Source organism: Sciurus carolinensis, chromosome 4, assembly GCF_902686445.1.
Source record: "Sciurus carolinensis chromosome 4, mSciCar1.2, whole genome shotgun sequence".
Lineage (NCBI taxonomy): Eukaryota > Metazoa > Chordata > Mammalia > Rodentia > Sciuridae > Sciurus > Sciurus carolinensis.
Window position 1 is genome coordinate 15,160,242 of NC_062216.1, and position 20,926 is coordinate 15,181,167.

Consider the following 20,926-nt stretch of genomic DNA (forward strand, 5'->3'; position numbering starts at 1 on the left):
CTGGCCGGGCCCAGTGCCGGCCCTGAGCATCCTGGGCACCCCCAGGGCCCGAGTGTTGGTTCGTGGCGCCCTCTACCGGGCGCGCGAACAGCTGTAGCCAGCGAGGCCGCCCCAGGAAGGAGGAGAAAGGCCTGACGAGGCAAACTTTATTGTGGCCTGTGCTCTCAGGCTCTTCTCCCCAGGGCCTCTTGAAATCGCAGGGTGGGGGTGTGAGGCTCCCGTGGGGCCTTCACAACACCCTGTCACCACGAGGCTCAGCTGGAGGGGGCTGGTAGGGGGACATCCGAACCCAGCGCTCGGCAGGAGGAAAGCCCTCTGTGTGGGGGGCTGGTGGCCCTTCTGGCTTCTATTTCTTGGAACCCAGCTTCTTAGGTCTGACTGGGGGTTTGGCCTGTGAAGATGAGGGAAAGCTCCAGTCTCCACTCCCTTCCTTGACCTGGGCGGCCTCCCAGAACCCAGAGGCTCCCCAGAGGTGAGGCCAGCCTCACCTGCTGCCACTCACCTTTCTCACAGGGCTCTTCTCTGAAAGGCTGAACCTGAAACAGGGTGGGGTTGGCAAGGAGTGGGTCATGGGTGGGCAAGAGCCAGGCCTGATGCCAGAAGCCTGGGCCCCCCGCATGCCTGCTCAGCTCACCTGGGCAGGTGGGCCAGGATAGGTGGCAGCCGCTGGCCCATCCCGCCCTGGTTGCCACCAGGGTCGCTCTGCCTCTCTTTTTATTAAGAAAACATGATTTTTCTTCTGAGGCTTCCAGCTGCGTTCTTTTATTTATCACAGGCATCATTTTCATTATTAAAATAATTTTAACTGCATTGCACGTAATACATGAGAATAAATTACTTATAATTTTCTTTACTTCCCACCAACATTAACATTTCAGTGTATTTTTTCTGTAAACTATTTCTAAAAACATGTGAAATAAAATGAAAATGGTTTGATATCCTTCTTTGAACTATCAACACTTTCTAGGTTGCTGTAAGCTTCAACAGCATTATGTGGCTAGGCATGGTAGTACATGCCTGTGATCCCAGCTACTTGGGAGGCTGACCTAGGAGGATCACAAGTTTGAGGCCAGCCTCAGCAACTTAGTGAGGCCCTAAGCAATTTAGTCAGATCCTGATTGTTGTTGTTGTTTTTTTTTTTAAAACCCTGTCTTAAAGACAGGGGATGTGACTCAGTGGTAAAAGATGACTCTGGGTTCAATCCCCAGTACCATCCCCCTCAAGTAAAATAAAAATAAAAAAGGCTGTGATATAGCTCTGTGGTGGCAGAGTGCCCCTGGTTCAATCCCCAGTACCCAAAGGAGGAAAAAAAGAGTGGGGGGGCATCATTTAGTTAACTATTATGTCGGTGGACATTTAGAATGCTTACATTATTCACTAGTTCTTTGTTGTTGTTTTGGTACCTTGGATCGAACCCAGGGGCGCTTAACCACTGAGCCACGTCCCCAGCCCTTTTTCGTATTTTTTTTAGGGACAGGGTCTCACTGAGTTGCTTAGGGCCCCACTAAGTTGCTGCGGCTGGCTTTGACTTTGAAATCCTCCTGCCCCAGCCTCCCAAGCTGTGGGATTACAGGCGTGTGCCCGTGCTTGGCCACTTTCACCAGTACTTGAATAATGCCATGGCAGTATTTGAATACTGGTCTTTGGACAGTACCATGCGTATAATTACCCCATATCTCGAATAGGCTTCTTTTCAGAAGAGAACACTCTCGTGCCTTCCAGGAGGTCTATGCCAGCTCCAGTGTCCCTTCCTGCGTCTGCCCGTGGAACCACACTCTGTGCCTCAGCTAACGACTTTTGGCTAATTTAATAGGTGCGAAGAGTTACCTTACTGCCTCCTCCTCTTCTTTCTCCAGCTTTTTTTTCTGGGAACCAAAACCAAGCATTACTAGGAGAGTCAGGGTAGGGCCCAGGGCCGGACAGACTCCCAAGCCCCATGCAGTTCCAGCTGAGCACCGGGCAGGACTTGGTGGCAGCAGCCTCTGCCCGTCCCACAGGCTCGCCTGGGCGGCGGGGCCGAGCTGGAGCCCAGTTCCTCTGAGGTGCCTACGCAGGGTCCCATCTCATCGGAACAGCTCTGCTCTTCCCCCACCTTGGCAATGCTCATCTGCTTCTGCAGCGCTGGCCTTTTGACTTGTTTGACAGGGGTCTCCTCTAGAGACGCTTCGGCATCATCATCGTCGTCATCTTCTTCTTCCTCTTCCTCCTCCTCCTCCTCCCCCTCTTCCTCCTCCTCTTCTTCCCAGGGTAGGTCTGAAGTTTCTGTGATGGCATGGGCAAAGGGGCAGGGGTGGAGTGGGGGAGTGGCGGAGCTTCTGAGCAGCTGGGTGACACATCTGTCCTGTTCCAAGACTGTGCCCAAGTGTGGTCCTGGGGAGTCCTGGCATAGGGCTGAAAGTGTTTGCCTACCTACTGCCAAGAGCCTTTCTGTCCCTCCACAAAGTGGGACCCTGGGAAACCTCACAGAAGGTGGGCATGGTAGAAAGAGGGCAGGGTAGGAGGACCATGCACATTAGGAAGGGGTGGGGGACAAGGCTGAGGTGAGCAGAGGGTGAGGAGGTTCAAGGGGACTCGGTCCCCAGCATGGCGTTGTTGAGGTGGTGGGATGGGTAAGAGGTGGGGCTCAGTGGAAGGTGATTAGGTCATGGGGTTCCACCCTCGTGAGTAGATGAATGCCCTTATTCTAAGGGAAATGGGACACACCAAGGGATTTGGGGGAGGAGAGTACCCTGATGAGAGAGTCACAGCTGGACAGAGAAGGGTCCAGCGGAAGGAGTCTTGAAGGGGACAACATCATAACAAGCTGCTGTGGTTCCCTTCATTACGCAGCTTCGTACTTACTACCAGCCAGTCTGAGGTGGTCCCGTGTACCAGGCATCATGCTAAGCGCTTCTTTTGACTACCTCATTTATTCTTGAAACGACTCTTCAAAATGACACCAAGGGTGATCCCATTCTCATGCTATGGGTGAGGGGCTGAGGCCCACAGAGGACATGGGACCAGGACCTTGCCATGGCCTTCCAGTTCAGGCTACTGGTGATCACGTTGCCTTTGGGGATTTTGTCCTTCAATTCAAGAATCTCTCAAGTGTTTAAGTACCCAGTATGTCCCTAGTCCTGTGTTTGGCACGATACCCTCACACTTGCCCATGCCCAACCTCATACTTACCATAATATTCCTGGCCACTGAGAAACACAGGCCCTGAGCCAGCCCGGAGTTGAAAAGTAACTGGAGGAGAAAGCTCTACTCCTGTCATGGTGACCTGCAGTGGAAGGGATGTGGGGACAGAGCAGAGGAGATAGGGTCACAGAGGTTTGGCAACTGCTGGGGGCTGGCCTTGGTGATACTCAGATACACTCCCCCCACCACACATGCTCATGGGCTGAGTGGACCTTGGCATCTGCCCCCTTTCTGCTGAGGTGGACCTTGTCCAAGACGGGAACCTGCTAATCTCACTCTCAGACCACAGATTGCCTTCCAAGAGGAGGGGCAGCTGTTAGAGTAGTCGGAATGCTGTGGCCCGACTCAGGACCTCGCCTGCCAAATTCAGAGTTAAGCCCCAGAAGCCTGCAGCGCAATGGTATTTGGACATGGGCCTTTGGGAGGTGACTGGATTCAGATGAGGTCATGGATGTGGGGGTCCTGATGGGACAGCGCCCTGATAGGAAGAGCTAGCAGAGGGCTCTTCTCTCCTCTCACCATGTGAGCGCACACCAAGAGGGGCTGCCTGTAAGGGAGAGCCCCTCACCAGAGCCTACCCACAGCACACGCTGCTCCTGGACACCCGGCACCCAGAACCGTGACAATAAAGTTGTCCCCCGTACCTTGTTACGGCATCCGAGCCACTTACCCACTGAGCAAGTGTGAAAAGCAGATGCCAGGTTGGATGTACAGTACAACTTTTGTATTACGAGAAACATATGGATACATATGAATAAAGGTTAGAAATATGCTAAAACACCAATGATAATTGTCAGAGGAAAGTAAGGTATTTATTGTGTTTATACTTTTTCCAAATGTTCCGAATTTCTTTCTTTCTTCTTTTGAGACGGGAATCTCACTATGTTGCCCAGGCTGGTCTTGAATTCCTGGGCTCAAGTGATCCTCCTGCCTCAGCCTCCTGGGTGCCAGAACTAGAGGAACACATCCCTGGACCCGAGCCAACTTTTCTAGAACTTATATTTTTCCAGCTTCTCCCATGTGCTGGGCACCATGATAAGCATTTTTCCTGCTTTATCTCACTTAAATTCACACACACACACAGAGTCCATAACAGAAGTACTATTGTTTATAGAAGAGGAAGCTGAGGCTTAGAGAGATGCACTTAGAGTTTCTGGTTCAGACAGGAGGGAGGTAAGCAAAACTGGAACTCTGTGGCCAGACACAGCGCGACATGCTGGATGAGGCTACCGCAGGGCTGAGTGTGAGGCAGAAATAAGAGTCAGAAGTGTCACATGCTAGCGCTGCGGTAGCCCAGGGGAGAGCTGGGCCTGAGGGCATCGTGGGCCTTGGGTTTCATACTCAGAAGTGGGCAGGAGATGAGGCGAGTTGTAACTGCAACCAAGACGCGCAGGCCAGGGCTCTTGGAGGACTTAGCACAAGACCCAGCACCTGAAAAACTCAAACAAACCCACCTAGCAAACTTGAAGGAAGATAAAGGAGAACCTAAAAACCCTAAACTGTGCCTCCCACACCCCCGAGGGCTGGATTCACGCAGTGGGCACTGCCAGGCAAGAAGCTGGTGTGATATCCCAGGCTGGGGATATTTCTGGAACAAAAGGCAATGTAGACAAAACCACTCGGTTGGGACGCTCCCCAGGCTCAGGCCACACAGGGCACTTTCAGAGCAGAACAAGCAAACCAACCCCCCCCCCGAGGAGGAGCTCACCACGTAAAATCACAGCACTCAAGAGACAGCCCTGCCAGAGTCGGCAGAGAGAGAAAGACGACCTCGGAGGAGCACAACCAAGAAGTCCAGATGGGAGAGAATGGTCCCACACTACGGAATGAACCTGACTAAGACCAAATAAATGTAAAAGTGAGAATCGGAACCATTAAAAGACACCCGAAGAAGATAAGAAGCAAATGCAGCTTTCTGGCCGTGAAAAATAAGAGCATGAAAATAAACTGATTAAATGGTGAAAAAGCAGAATAAGCCAGTGTAAGCAAGGATTAGTAAAATGCAGTGATACTGTCAAGAATTACCCAGTACAAGCCAGGTGTGGTGCCGCACGCCTGTAACCCCAGTGGCTCAGGAGGCTGGGGCAGGGGGATCACAAATTCATAGCCAGCCTCAGCAATTTAAGTTGCGAGGCCTTAAGCAACTTAGTGAGACCCTGTCTCAAAGTGAAAAAATAAAAAAAGGGCTGGGGTGTGTAGCTCAGTGGTTAAGCACCCCTGGGTTCAATCCCTGGTACCCACCCTCTTACCCAGTAAAAAGTGGAGAGAGATTTCAAATATATGAAAGAGAAAAAAATAAAAATAAAAAGCAAAAAACCCCTATAAAATAGCAAAAGACAAAACTATGAAAGAAAGGCTAAGACGTGGGCAACTAAAATGAGGAGGTCCAACATGCATCTAATCATGGTGTGGCATAAAGCTGAAAAGTTTTAATTTGAACTATTATGAGTTAGGGACTATCTATGCAATTTTTTAAAATTTCGATTAAAAAATAAACATACATGGTACAAAAAATTATAATAAGAATTCACTGAAAATCCACAAGCATAATTGGAAATTGTAACACATTTCTTTTGCTAACTGATAGATGAAGTAGATTAAAAAAGTGACAGGTTTGAAAGCTTAATACACCTGATTTAGCAGACACACATAGAACCCTATGATACCACCATGTACTTGTCTATAAATCAAGTCTCAACAAATGCCAAATAACTGACTATCTATTTAGTCAACTCTTTGTTTTTTTTTTTTTTTTTTTGGTACTAGGGATCTAATCCCGGGCTGCTTTACCACTAAGCCACATCCCCACCCCTTTTGATTTTTTATTTTGATACAGGGTCTTGCTAAATTGTTTAGGGTCTCACCAAATTGCCGAGGCTGGTCTTGAACTTGCAATCCTCCTGCCTCAGCCTCCCCAAGTTGATGGGATTATAGGCATGTACCACCACGCCTGACGATAAAATCAGAAATCTTAAAAGCAGCCAGAGGGGAAAAAAAGGAATGAAGAAGATAAAGATATGAGTAGATTTCTCCAAACAATACAAACTAGGAAACAGCAAGGTTTTTCAAGTATTGAAAGGAAAAAACGAATTTCAATCTAGAATTCTTTACCTAGTAAAAATGTCTTTCAAAACTAAGGTGAATGAGAATTTTCCAGACAAAAAAGGCTGACAGAACTCATCAGAAGCAGACCTTGCAATACAAGAAATGTTTAAGTCCTTGAAGCAGAAGAAAGTGTTACCAAATGGAAACATGAATCTACGCAAAGGAACGAAAGGATCTAAAATGGTAAATATGTGAGCAACTATTAGAAATGAATTATTCTAATTTGGGCTTTAGGGCTTTTAAAACAATGTAACAGTGTAGTATAGACTTTATAGCCTATATTGATGGTAAAGTTGTGACAATACCACAGAAGATAGGAGGTAGAGATGGAAGAGGCCGAACTAACATTCTTCTTTTTCCCTTTTTTTTTTTTTTTTTTTTTTTTTTTTTTTCATTGCAGCACAAAGTGGTGTTGAAACCCAGGAATGTTCTACCTGAGCTACATCCTTAGTTCTTTCCTGAGATAGGGTCTCAGTAAGTTTCTGAGACTGGCCTCAAATCTGTAATCCTCCTGCCTCAGCCTCCTGAATCTCTGGGATTATAGACGTGCACCACTGGGCCAAGCCTCAGCCTCTTTTTCATTTCTTATTTTGAGACAAAGTCTCACTAAATTGCTGAGTCTGGCCTTGAACTTGTGATCCTCCTGCCTCAGCCTCCTGAGAGCTGGGGTTACAGGCATGCACCACCCACCATGCCCACCAGTAATAGTCTTGTAGAGTACATTAACAGGTATAATATTATTTGGAAGTAGATTGTTATACATTAAAGATGCACATTGTAAGCCCTCAAACAGTCACTAAAAAAATGATTAAGTATAGCTAATGGTAGAGATGAAAGTTTAATCATAAAAGGGCCAGGGATGTGACTCAGTGGTAGAGAGCTTGCCTGGCCTGCTTGGGTCCCTGAGTTTGATCCCCGGCACTGAAAAAAAAAAAAAAAAAATTCATGAAAACGATTTAGTTAATCCAAAAGAGGAAGAAAGGAAAATAGGTGGAGGAAAATAGCAACATGATACATTTAAATCCAGGTTGATAAATTACATGAAATGTTAATGGTCTAGGCTAGGCATAGTGGTGCACACCTGTAATCTCAACTATTTGGAAGTCTGGGGCAGAAGGATCACAAGATTGAGATCATCTTGTGCAACTTAGATTCTGACTTGAAATAAAAGATAAGAAGGTCAGGGGCTATAGTAGCGGTAGCGTGCCCCCTAGGTTCAACCCTCAGTACTGGGAGAGGGAGGAATATCCAATTGGATAAGAAAGTAAGACTCACTTTTATGTTGTTTCACAGAAAACTACTTTATGTATAAAGATTTAGAGAGTAAAAGTAAAATGATAATGAAAAAAATAGGAAGAATACACCACATAAACACTACTAAGAAGATCTAGAGATTAGGGCTGGGGATGTAGCTCAGTGGTGAACTCATTGACACGTGAGGCTCTGGGTTTTAACCTCAATGCTCAGTAAAAGAGTTATTGACTATTTTGGGGGAGTGGGTACTGGAGATTGAACCAGGGCATGTTACCACCAAGCCACATTCCTAGTCCTTTTTTTGAGTTGCTGAGGCTGACCTCAACCTTGTGATCCTCCTGCCTCAGCCTCCTGAGTCACTGGGATTACAGGAGTGAGACACCATGCCTGCCTATTTGTGTAAATTTAAAAAAATGTCATCTAACTTGATGTAGAGCAATATACCTCCAACCGAACACACTTTTTCTTTTTTTTTAGTGTAAGCAAAATATTCATCAAGACAAAATATATTCTGGGCCATAAAACAAATCACTACATTTTAGACTGAATTCTTACCAGTTACATTTTCAGACCACAATGGTATTAAGCTAGAAATCCACTAAAGCATCTTAGAAGATCCCCAATTATTTGGAAATTTAAAAAACTCATATTCGTAAATACCTGAGTTGATGAAGGAAAGTGGTAATGATTTGAACTGAATGAAAACAAAAAATACTTATCAAAATTTGTGAGTTAAGCTAGAAAGGTACTTAGAAGAAAATCATGACATGAAATGCTTGTATTATAAAAGACCAAAATATACATATATATTATATATGGTATAGCATACTATATATATGTATACACATATGTATATATATGTACATATATAACATATATGTGTATACACAAACATGTTTCTCCTCCCTTTATAAATTAAAAAAAACAAAACAAAACAAAAAAACCCAGCAGGGGCTGGGATTGCAGCTCAGTGGTACAGCGCTGGCCTCGCATGCGTGAGGCACTGGGTTCTATCCTCAACACCATATCATAAAAATGAAGTAAAGTAAAGGTATTGTGTCCATCTAGGACTAAAAATATTTTTAAAAAATAAATAAATAAAAAAAGAACAGAGCAGAGCTGGGGATGTAGCTCAGAGGTAGAGTACTTGCATACCACATGTAAGACCTTGGGTTTAAGTCCCAGCACTGCAAAAAATCAAAACAAAAACTACAAAAAGAGTAAGTGAAGCCAGGCTGGGTGGCACATGCCTGTAATCCCAGTCACTAAAATGTAGTGACTTGGGAGGCTAAAGCAGGAGGTTCACAAGTTTGAGACTAGCCTCAGCAATTTAGCAACACCATTCTACCAAAATGAAAAATAAAAAGGGCTGGGGATATAGCTCAGTGGTTAAACACCCTGAGTTCAGTCCCCAGTATCAAGACAAAACAGAACAAAATGAAAAACAAAAAACTAAGTCCAAAACAAAATAAATAGAAGGAAATAAAGCCTAGATCAATAAAATACAAAAGCAGATAAACAGAAAATTGATAAGGCCAAAAGCTAGTTTCTGAGAGAAATTGGTAAAACTATTAAATCTCTGGACAAGCTTTACAAAAGGACAAAAACAAATTACCAATATCAGAAGCCAAAGAGCAGATGTCACTACAGATAACACAGAAATGGAACAAAGAGATGTCATGAACAACTTTATGCCAAGAAATCTGACAATTTAGATGAAATGGAAAACTTCCTTAAAAGACACTAGTGAAGCTCTCTTACGAAAAGACCTACAACTCAAATAGGCCTGTATTTATTAAAGGCCTTTAATCTTTAACAGGTTAAAGGTCAATGAGAGCCGAGTGCAGTGGCACACAGCTGTGGGTCCAGCCACTTGGGAGACTGTGGCCAGGAGGATTGCTGGAGCCCAGGGGTTCATGGCCAGCCTGGGCAACATAGTGGGACCTTGTATCTTTGTCTCCCTCTCTTTCACACACATACACAAATTAACCATACTGTTTCAATAGTGCATTCTACCAAATTTATATGAACTCTTCCGGAAAAACAGGAGACAACACCCTCTTTCTCATTTGGAGGCCAGCATTAGCCTGATACTAAAACCAGACAAAAAGAAGGAAACTGCAGACAATGTTGCTCTAAACAGACACAAATATGCTTAATTAAATATTAGCAAATAGAATCCAGCAATAAAGAAAAGGATAATATAACAAACGGGGCCCATTCCAGAAATGCAGAGTGATCAATAACTATAATGGACTGAAAATCAAATTTAATTTGCCAAATAACAGAATAAAGGAGAGAAAATAATCACCTTGGTAAATTACAGAAAGGAATCCTTCGACAAAATTGAATGGTCATTTATGATAAAATATCTCAGAAAACTAGGGTAATGGAACATTCTCGACTGGTCCGGGACATCCTGGGAAGACTGGATGCTTTCCCCACGGATCTGGAACAAGGCAAGATGGTCCTGCTCTGACCACTTCCATTCAACAGCCTACTTGAGGTCCCAGTCACTGAAGTGTGGTCAGAGATGCACACAGAGGTGTAGAGGCGTGTGGATGGAAACTGAAGAAGTCAAACTCTTATTCACAGATGACACAAATACGCACAGAACGAATTCTAAGGAATCAAAATGCTGCAAGGACTAAGACATAGGACATAAAACTAAATGAACAATTGCAAAATGAAATTTAAAAATCTTGTCTGGCAGGGGTGGAAGCACACGCCTGAATCCCAGCCACAAGGAGAATCACAAGTTCAAGGCCATCCAGGACAGCTTAGTGAGATGCTGTTTCAAAATAAAAAGGGTGAGGATGTGACTCAGTGAGCACCTGCCTAGCATGTTCTGGGTCCTGGTTCAATCCCTAGTACCACATACCCCCACATACAAAATGCTATCTGTGTACCTCACACCATATACAAAAATTAACTCAAAATGGATCCTAGACTTAAATATAAGAACTAAAAACCTAAAGCTCCTAGAAGTTGTAGGTTTAAATTTTTGTGACCTTGGGCTAGGCAATAGGTTTTAGATTCAACCCCCAAACCAAAAGTAACCAAAGAAAAAACTATATAAATTGAACTATATCAAAACTTAAAAAAATCCGTGTTGCAAATAAGAGGAAAGTGAAAAGAAAATCTACAGAATGGAACAAAATACTGCAGATAATCTGATAAGGGATTTGTATACAGAATATAGAAAGAACTAGCAGAACTACAGCAGAAAGAAATACTAAAATAACCTGAAACCCAAAGAAAAAAAATGAACGGACTTGAACAGACAATTCTCCAAAGATAGGCAAATGCCCAATAGGGACGTGAGCTGTGAGAGGTATGTTGTAAGAAACTTTGCTGGTAGGAATGCAAACATTATATAGCAATTTGGAAAATAAACTGGTAGTTTTGTATAAAGTTGAATGTGTGCTTGTTGTCCGATCCAGCAATTTCACGCCCACCATTGTACTCGAGAGAAGTGAAACATGTTTATCCAAAGATTTACACGCAAATGCTCATAGCAGTTTTATTCATAATAGTTTAAAACTGGGAACAGCACAAATGTCCATCAACAGATTCAACAAACCAGGACATGGAGCCATAGGATGGAGCCATCCAACACAGAAAGGAGCACGTGACTATTGATCAATGTGGATAAATCTCAAAGCGTCCTGGCAAGTGAAAGAAGCCGACACCAGGCACTGCATGCTGCACGATTTCATTGAGATTCTAGAAAATGAAAAATTACGGTGACAGAAAGTGGATCGGTGGCTGCCAGAGACAGGCACAGGTAGAAAGGACGGCCAGGGAGGCAGAGGGAAGTATTGGGAAGTGATGGGAATTTTCTCTACCCTGATTGTGGTCGAGGCCACATGATGGAACACATTCGCACACATCCAGTTGTACACTTGTCACCGATAAATGGCATGACATGAATTCTACCCCAATAAAGCTGACAAATGGATTCAAAGAAATAAAAACATCTGGGTGGACCTATAGCTGTTACATTAAACTAGCTTAAAAGCATACCAATTCCACACAACGCATTGATTTAGCTCCTCGCTGCATATGGAGCTCTACCTACGGCAGGCACTATTGTAGGCAATATTGTAGGAATACGCAGCAAACTGAACAGGGCAGCCTCTGCTCTCTTAGAACTTACATTCTGGATGGGGAGAAAGACAATCAGAAATGACAACTGATGCTAGCGATGGGTCCCATGATGGCAGGTGGAGGGACTTACGGGTGAAGCAGGAAGAGTCCATGCTGCTTGTGGTCAAGAAAGACTGTCTAGATGAGATGCCAAGGGAACCAAGACTAAATTCAAGAGGGAAGGCAAGCCCCGGGAACACAGGGGAATAGTCAACGTAAAGACCCTGAGAAGGGGGTGTGTTTGGACTATAAGATATAGTCAGGGGCCAGGTATGGTGATGCCCATCTGTAATCCCAGGGACTTGGCTGAGGCAGGAGGATCATAAGTTTAACGTCAGCCTCTACCACTTGGTGAGATCCTGTCTCCAAATTTAAAACAAACAAACAAACAAACAAAAAACAGAAGGGCTGAGGATGTAGCTCAGTGGTAGAGTGCTCCTAGGTTCAATCCCCAGTGCCCCCACCATCAACCCCCTCCCCCCCCAAAAAATTAAACAATACAGTCAGGGAAACCAATATGATTTGAACAGGGTTAGGGAAAGAAGAGTAGCTAAGGTTGAGGTCAAGGAGGTTGCTGAGGGCTTTGAGGTGGGCCATATGACTCTCCAATCTTTTTTGGTACCAGGAATTGAACTCATGGGTACTTAAACATTGAGCAACATTCCATTTTTTAATTTTTTGAGATAGGATCTCACTAAGTTGCTTAGGGCCTCACTAAATTGCAGAGGCTGGCCTCAAACTTGCCATCTTCCTGCTTCAGCCTGGTGAGTTGCTGGAGTTACAGGTGTGTGCTACCTTGCCCAGCTGTGACTATCAAAATCTTACTCAGTAGAATGGGAGGCTATTAACCTAATGTTCTAGCAGAGAAGCAAAATGATCTGACTTGTGTTTAAAAGGATCTTTCTGGGGCTAGGAGTGTATTCCAGTGGTAGGGGCACGCAGAGAAGCCCTGGGTTCCATCCTCAGCACCACACACACACACATACAAGTAATCTCCCTGCCTCAGCCTCCCCGGCTGCTGGGATTACAGCTGTGCCCCACCATACACAGCTCAGATAGTAATATTTTAGTTTTTGCAAATGGTGTGGTCTCTGTTGAGATTATTCACCTCTGCTGTTATGGAGGCAAAGCAGTCAAAGCAATATATAAGTAAACCAGTGTGGCCAAGTTCCAATAGCACTTGACCTACAAAACAGGCAGTGAGCTAGATTTAGCCCTGTGAGTGCCTACCCTTGGAACGACTGCAGTTGGGAGGTCCTGTAACAAGATGGAGGTGGAGGTGTCAGCCACCCATACTAGGGTACAGCTGGAGGTGGTAAGACAAGATTGGGTTGGATATATCGTAATGATAGAGCAGATAGGATTTGTTGGCAGATAAGATATGAACTGTGAGAAAAAGACATTTTGTTCTGACTAATTGGAAGAACAGCTATTTAGGATAAGATGGGCAGGGGATTACAGATAAAAATTAAGAATTTGAACTTAGACATGTTAAATTTGGGGTATCTACTAGATTTCAATTAAATACATATGTATGTGTGTAAGCATATGTGTGTGTAAGCATATGTGTGTGTACGTATATATACGTATATGTGTGTGTGTGTGTGTGTGTGCATATGTATTTGGTACTGGGGAATTGAATTATCTATGGGCACTTTCCCACTGAGCTACATCCCCAGTCCTTTATTTTTAATTTTTATTTTTGAGATAGGGTCTCATTAAATTGCCAATGCCGTCCTTAAACTTGTGATCATCCTGCCTCAGCCTCCCAAAGAGCTGGGATCACAGGCTCAGGCACTGAGTCTGGCTTCTACTAAATACATTGAGTTGGTCATAGGATCAGGAGTTCACGAGAGAGAAAGATCGGGTTTACAGAAACAGGTTTCAAAGTCTTTGTTTGTACAGAGGGTCTTTAAGTCCAAGGGAATGGATGAAACCTTCTAGGGAGTGACTGTAGATTGAAAAGAAAGTAGGTCTGAGGGCCGTTTTACAGCTGGGTCTCCCAAAGATTGAAGGACTAACTAAGCCTAGACTTTTGCTCACTATTCCAGGGAGCTGGGAAGGAACGCTCCATCCTCAGTTCATGAGGCTATTATGCCTTGATGTGCCAAAAGATAATTTATAGGCCATCATCACTTATGAGTAAAGAAGTGCTACTACATTAGCAAAGCAAATCTAGAAGTTACATGATTCAGTAGTGTTTATCCCAGGAATGCAAAGAGATTCATATATCAGTCTATTAAAATAATTTGCCACAGTAATGGAATAAAGGAGAACAAACTCATGATCATAAGAGCAGATAAGCATTTGACAACGTTTATCATGATTAAAAAGAAAACAATTTTTTAGAACAAAGCAGGACTAGATGGCAAAGCAGAACTAGATGGTACCTTACCTTGGCAAAGGGCAAGTTCACACTTAATGAAGGAGCATTAGAAGCAGTTAAAAAGCCAGCAACTTAGTGAGGCCCTTAGCAACTTAGTGAGACCATGTGTCAAAATTAAAAAAATAAAGAGGGCTGGAGATGTGTCTCAGTGCTCGAGTGCCCCTGGATTCAATTCCCAGTGCAAAAAAACCCACAAAACAACAACAACAAACAACTCAGGAAGAAATCCATTCTCACATTTATCCAACACAAGCAATCCCTGATTTAACGATGGTTCAACTCACAATTTTCTGGTTTTAAAGTGTTATGAAAGCCATACATGCAATAGAAACCATATCTGAATATTCAGTTTGGACCTTTTCCTGGCTAGACACACCCGGTCCAATCCTTTCTGTTCGTGGTGGGCAATGGCAATGAGCTGCGGCCCCATCGGCCCACAATCTGCAAGGCCAATTGCTGACACTTGGCAGTGTGTTGTGCTGCTGGTGAGGATCTCTGTGGGTTAGTAAACGCATTCTCCACTCCTGGCATCTGTCAGGACACAACTCCGTCTGTGCTACATCTGCATTACTAGCCAGTGCAGGGGTATAGCAGGATTATAGAAGGAAAACCACCAACAAACACTGACATTATTCACAAACACTGATTAACTGCACAGCAAAGCCAAGATCAATTATTAGAAACAAGAGAATTTCTGGGGCTAGGACTGTAGCTCAGGAGTAGGGTGCTTGCCTGGCATGCGCAAAGCCCTGAGCTCTATCCCTGGCAGTGGAAAAAATAAGAAAATTTCTGCATATAAAATCATTATGCAAATCAAGTGTCCCTTTCACTAGCAGTACACAGTTTAAAGCTGTAACCTGTCCCCTCTGGTACAGGGGGGTGGAAACCAGGGGTGCTGTATGAGTCGCATCCCCAGCACTTCTTATTTTTGAGACAGGGTTTTATGAAGTTGCTAAGTGAGACCTTGAATTTGTGATCCTTCAGCCTCAGCCTCACCAGTCACTGGGATTACAAGTGTGTGGCCAACTTCTGAAGAGAAGTTATTTGACTTGCCCAAGGTCATGAAGCTGGGATGAAAATAAGGTTCTGAGTCATGGGCTAAATTGCTTCTCCAGCACAGCAGGACTTTTGGGGCATGAAGGTCCTCAGCAGTGTGGGGCAGCAGTGGGGCATGGCTCACCATGGGCAGGACAGAGGCCTTCAGCGAGGCAATGGTGATGGGCTGTGTCTTCTTGTCCTCCTGGTTTCCCGAGGGCAGGATCTCCACGCGGTTCACCTCCTCTTTGGCTTTCTCCCCCAGACAAATCTGAGGAGGGTTGCAAACAGAGGCACTTCATCACCCCAAGGGCAGACTTTGGAATTCTACTGTGCCTATTGGGACCAGAGAATACCTCCAGCTCCATCCTTCTTCCCCTCCTTAAGGGACACCCACCGCACTGAGCAACAGCCTACAGTTCTCCTTCCTCTCCACTTGAGGTCTGAAGGTGCAAGTCCGCTTCTCCTGATTTAGTTCCCCTCCTGCCAAGGGAGAGAGGGGTGAAGTGGGGCCAGGAGGCCCAGGAAAGGCTCCCCAGTCTGTCTTGCAGGCCACCCTCCTGGGGGCCAGTTACCAGCATCTCCTTCCCGCCCCCTCTGCTGGGTGGGTGGAGCTGCCTGAGGCCGGTCTTGCTCCTCACTCACCCCAGAGCACATTCCGCGGTGCTTTTTCAGCTGTGCTGCTGGTGCTGGGGCGACTCATGTCGCTGAGCAGTGGTGGTGGCGGGCAGCTGTAAGGAGGGGGCTTGCGCTGAGTGAGGCCCTGGGCCCCTGCTGGGAACTCAGCAGAACTCATTCTCTGCTGAATGGGGCCTTGGCTGCAGCCTAAGAGTGGCGCCATGGTCAAGGGCTCATTATAGACTCCGGCCCCACAGATGAGGGCAGTCCAGACCCGAAACAGCAGTACCGGGGAGCAGAAGGTGGTTCTGTCAAGCCCAGCTTGCTGAGATCAGCTGGCTGCACTTTGGGCCCTCCTGGCCCTGTGGGAGGGTGCGCGTGTGTGTGACCTCATGGGGGTCTTAGAAAAAAGACAGAATGTCTGTCTGGTTTGGGCTTAGTTCCACTCACGCCCTGGGTCCCAGCCTCCTCAGCCCCTCGTTAATCTCACCGTGCTGCTGCTCAGGCCATGGGTTTTCTCACTGACTGCGGCCTCACCCCCGCTTCAACAGAGGCTCAACGCCCACACCAGGCTGTTAAAGAAGCCTGGGAAGGGGAAGAGGAAGGGCAGGTGTCCAATCAGCCTTCAAGAAGCAGTCCTTTCCCCCCATGCTATTTTTTCCTCCTCTTTGTGCCCAGAATCACCTGGAAGGCTCATTAAAACACACTTGGCTGGGCCTGACCTTGGGTTTCCCATTGAGAAGGTCTAGGTGGGGCTAAGAGAATTTGCATCTTTAACAAGCATCCAGGTGAGGTTGGTGCTGCCAGTGCAGGACCACTCAGTGAGAACTGACCTCATGGCCAAGGGGATTCACAGAGGCCTACCTATTGCATGCTCCTTCTTACTGATTCAATTGGAGATGCAGCAGGAGGTGGCAGCGTTGGCTACCACTGTGCATTTCTGCTGGCAATGTATGAGAATTCCGATTGCTCTGCATCCTTGTCAACACTTGGCATTGTCAGTCTTCCTAATTTTAGCCATTCTAGCAGATGTATTTGATTTTCTAGTGCGATTTCATTGTGGTTTTTATATTTCCTTGATGACTAATGATGTTGAACATCTTTTCAAGGGATTACTGGTTTTGTGTATATAATAATTAAAAAAAATCCTGTTCAAGTATTTTGCCTATTTTAAAAGAGTTATTTGAGGTTATTTTTCTTATTGAGTTGTAGAGATTCTTTATATATGCTGGATACTTGTTTGGGGTCAAATCTATGTATTCCAAAGATTTTTCACTTCCATTATGGCTTTCTGGTTCATGTTTTAGATGGTGTCTTTTCAAAATTTGATGAAACCCAATCTTTTTTCCTTTTTTTTTTTTTTTTTTTTTTTTTGTTTTGTTTTGGTGCTTTATCACAGAATTAAATTCCCAAACCCTTTTTCCTTATTTTATGGTTCATGCCTTTGGGGTTTTAAGACATCTTTGTTTAACCCAAGGTCATTAAAGTTTTTTTTCCTAAGTTTTCTTCTAGACTTTTTGGTGTTAGCTTTAACTATTAGCCTATGAAATATTGAGTTAATTTTTGTGTACACTGTTAGGTAAGGATCAATGTTCATCCCTGCCTCCCAATGGCATACCCATTTCTTCTAGTACCAATTTTGAAGATTATCCTTTCCCTACTGATTTACCTTAGCATCTTTGTTGAAAATAAATTAGTTGTAAAAGTTGGTTTATATCTGGACCTCATTCTGTTTCATAGATCTATATGCCTGCTCTAGGGCCAATACCACACTGTCTTGATCACTATAGTTTCATAGTAAATCTTGAAATCACAAGTCCTCCAACTGTTATTCTATTTGAAAAATACTTCAGCTATTCCAGATTCTTTGCATTTTCATGTAAAATTTATGTCCGTCAGTTTCTATAACAAACTCTTTTGAAATTTTTATTGGGATTTTATTGATGCAAATTGATGATCAATGTGGGGATAACTGACATAGTTTTGATTCATCTATTCCATGAACACATTACAATCTACTTAGATCTTTAATTTTCCTTAGCAGTATTTTGCAGATTTTAGAGTACAGAGCTGCATGTATCTTTTTTTTTTTTTTGTACCAGGGATTGAATCCATGGGTGCTTAACCACTGAGCCACATTCCCAGCCCTTTTTATTTTTTATTTCTAAGTAGGGTCTTGATAATTTGCTTAGGGCCTCCCCAAGTTGCTGAGACTGGTTTTGGTTTTGAACTGGAGATCCTTCTGCCTCAGCCTCCCAAGCCACTAGGATTATAGGCATGTGCCACTATGCCCAGCCCTGGCATCCATCTTGTTTATTTTTGTTCTTCATGGTTTGGATGCCACAGCATATGGCATATATTTAAAAATTTCTTCCTCGAATTGTTTACAGAAACACAATTTGTGTGTGTGTCTATGTTTATGTGTGTGTTGCTGGGGTTCAAACTCAGGGTCTGTGCTTGCTAGGCAAGCACTCTATACAATTTTTTTTTTTTTTTTGGTGCTGGGAATTGAACCCAGGGCCTTGTACATGCAAGGCAAGCACTTTACAAACTGAGCTACATCCCCAGCCCTATACAATTGTTTTTTGTCTATTGGTCTTGCATTCTGGGTTTCTGCTAAATTTAACTTATTAGTCTCAGTAGTTTTTTGGTACCCTAAATCACGACATCTGTGAGTGGAATTTTATTTCTTCCTCTCTAATCAGTGTGCCTTTTCCTTCTTGTGCTTTATAGATGAGAACCCCAGGAAAAATATTAAATAGAAGTGGTGAGAATGGGCATCCTTAACGTTCTTGGCTTTTGGGGAAACACTGTTTTTCACCTGTACTTATGCTGTTGGTGATGGGCTTTTTGTAGATGTCCTTTATCAGTTTGAGAACATTTATTTTGAAGCTGGAGCTGGAGCAGGGTGACATACATGAGGCCTTGTGTCTGATCCCCAGCTCAGCCAAAAATTAAACAAAACAAAACAAACCAAACCAAAACAAAACAAAACAAAAACAGTAAGTTTCTTTCTACTGCTAGTTTGTTAAGCTTTTAACAAAATTTTATATTTTTTAATTCACTAATAGTGGGTTTTGGTGGTGCATATCTGTCATCCCAGCAATTCAGGAGGTAGGAGGATCACTGATTTGAGGCCAGCCTTGGTAACTTAGTGAGACACTGCCTCAAAATAAAAATTAAAAAGGCCTGAGAATGTACCTCAGTGGTAAACTGCCCCTCAGTTCAATTCCAGCACTGAAAAAAAAAATCATGAATAAGTATTGAATTTTGTCGTTTTTATTTATTGAAACAATCTATTATTTCTCCTTTATATTGCTTATATGGTAAATTATTATTTTGGGGGTGTTAAATTAACCTTGATCTTGATTCCTAGATCAATCAATCCCCCTTGGTCAAGGTAGCTCTTATATATTGTTGGGTTTGTCTTGTTTATATTTGCATATGAATTCATGAGGGATGGCAATCTAAAAGTTTGTTTCGCTTTTTTCATTTAATGTCTGGATTCGGCTTGGGAGATGCCTATTTCGTAAAATGAATTGGAAGTGTTCCCTCCTACTGAACTTGTGTGTTTGGTATTATTTCTTCAGTCTGATGTCTCTCAGGCGCCACCAGCAAAAGCAGGGAATTCTCTTCGGATCAGAGTTTCGTTGAGACTCATCAAAGGCTCTGCTTCCCTACAGTACCCACGCCCCCGTACTGCCTGTCCCTCGCTCCCTCATTTCCTCACTCAGCTGCCCCTCTATTCTGGAACCAGAGAATCATGCTAGAATCGTCTTTTCTTTACTCTCCAAATGCATCTGGTCACAGAGCCCTGTTGATTCTTTTCTCTTAGTATCACTTCACTCCTTTCTCCCAACCCTTGCCTTGGTTCGAATGTATTACCCACCAGCTGGTGGGTTAAACAGACGAGCCGCTAGGTTGCTTTTGATAAGTGGCCTTGGAAATCAAGAGCTTTTAGGATTAAATTTCACCTCTTGTGCCCCACCCCTCATCCAGAGATTTACATACGGGGCTGCAACCTCTAGTCAGATTTCTGAAACCCCCGGGAAGGCTGGCGAAGTTTCACGCCTGCGTCCGTGCCTTCCTCCACTGGCCAGCCCTGCCCACCTGCGTCCTCCTAGCGCTCCTTGCCGTACGGTGCGCATCCCCTTCAGTAAGCCTGCTCCACTGAGTCCTCCCCGCACCCAGCCCTCTCGGGCGGGGAGGCAGCCTTTCGCAAGAACGCTCCCTCCTCGCAGCGCTTGTAACGACAGTCTCCCAAACTCAAACCTACAGCAGGACCGAGTCCGTGACTGCGCCTGCGTGGGACGGCGGGGCGGGACGTGGCGAGCGACGCCGCTCGAAGGGCGCGGTTGGGACCCGTGTGCGCAGACGCACCGGGACACCGCCGCTCCCGGCGCAAGGGGCGCGCGGATCACTTCCGGGTCCGCGGGCCGGCGGCTGCTGGTGCAGCGCCGATGGGGAGTAGAGAGTCGCATGTTGGGCGGTAGCTTTTTCCTTCGTGAGGTCCGGGCGGGACCGTGTCTACGACTCCTGCTCTTTTCCTTTCCGTAGAGGTCTGTGGTCATGATGTGAGTGTAACCGGTCCGAACCAGGCAGCCTCGGGGCTCTGCAAGAGCTTCAGATTAGTTTCACCTGCTCTTGCCACTCACCGTCTTCTGCGGACGCTCCCTCAACCCAGAATTTACACATTCTTATATTCATCATGGCCTAACAAGATCGCCTGGTCCTGGCTCCAGAGGAGCGTGTTTTGGTTGCGAGACAGGGAGGGGACGGGGTTAAGAACAGTTCAAATAAACGAGTAGGTCCTAAGGCATTCAGGGATGGAAACCGTGGACGGGGGCGCTTTAGAGAGGAAGTGGGGCTCGATTTTATGTTCTAGGAAAGGGTAGGTGAACAACGGGCTTTGAGTTTTGACTGAGAAAAGAGGGTCCTCCAGACTAGGAAAAGGCAGGAGGGTGAGGAGGCCGTGGCAGCAGTTGCGTCTGTCAGGTTGAATGGAGGGATTCCACCGCGGTGTTTGTGGCTGGGTTGGTGAAGTTTGTACACAATGGAATAGTTTTCTGATGAATTGATAAAGGCCTGTTACATTTTTCTTTTGATACTGGGGTTTGAACCCGGGAGCGCCGTATCATTGAGCTAGGTCCCCGACCCTTTTTTGGGATGCTAAGTTGCATGAACTGGCCAAGACCTTGT

The 20,926-nt window shown here is 44.9% G+C and overlaps 1 protein-coding gene across 2 annotated transcripts; it reads right to left on the reverse strand.

Annotated features, from left to right (window-relative positions):
• Positions 1–281: 281 nt before the first annotated feature.
• On the reverse strand, positions 282–15,820 carry Npm2 (nucleophosmin/nucleoplasmin 2). Of its 2 annotated transcripts, XM_047551535.1 has the most exons (8): positions 15,755–15,820; positions 15,507–15,592; positions 15,255–15,380; positions 3,169–3,262; positions 2,093–2,262; positions 1,828–1,865; positions 503–536; positions 282–391 (listed from the first exon to the last, which is right to left on the reverse strand). In XM_047551535.1, exons 1-8 carry the CDS (start codon positions 15,810–15,812, stop codon positions 347–349), a joined length of 651 nt encoding a protein of 216 aa, XP_047407491.1. In that variant the 5' UTR covers positions 15,813–15,820; the 3' UTR covers positions 282–346. The 2 variants fall into 2 exon arrangements, with proteins under 2 accessions (XP_047407491.1, XP_047407492.1); XM_047551536.1 differs by lacking the exons at positions 282–391; positions 503–536; positions 2,093–2,262 and having other exon boundaries at positions 1,571–1,865.
• Between the last annotated feature and the right edge of the window lie 5,106 nt (positions 15,821–20,926).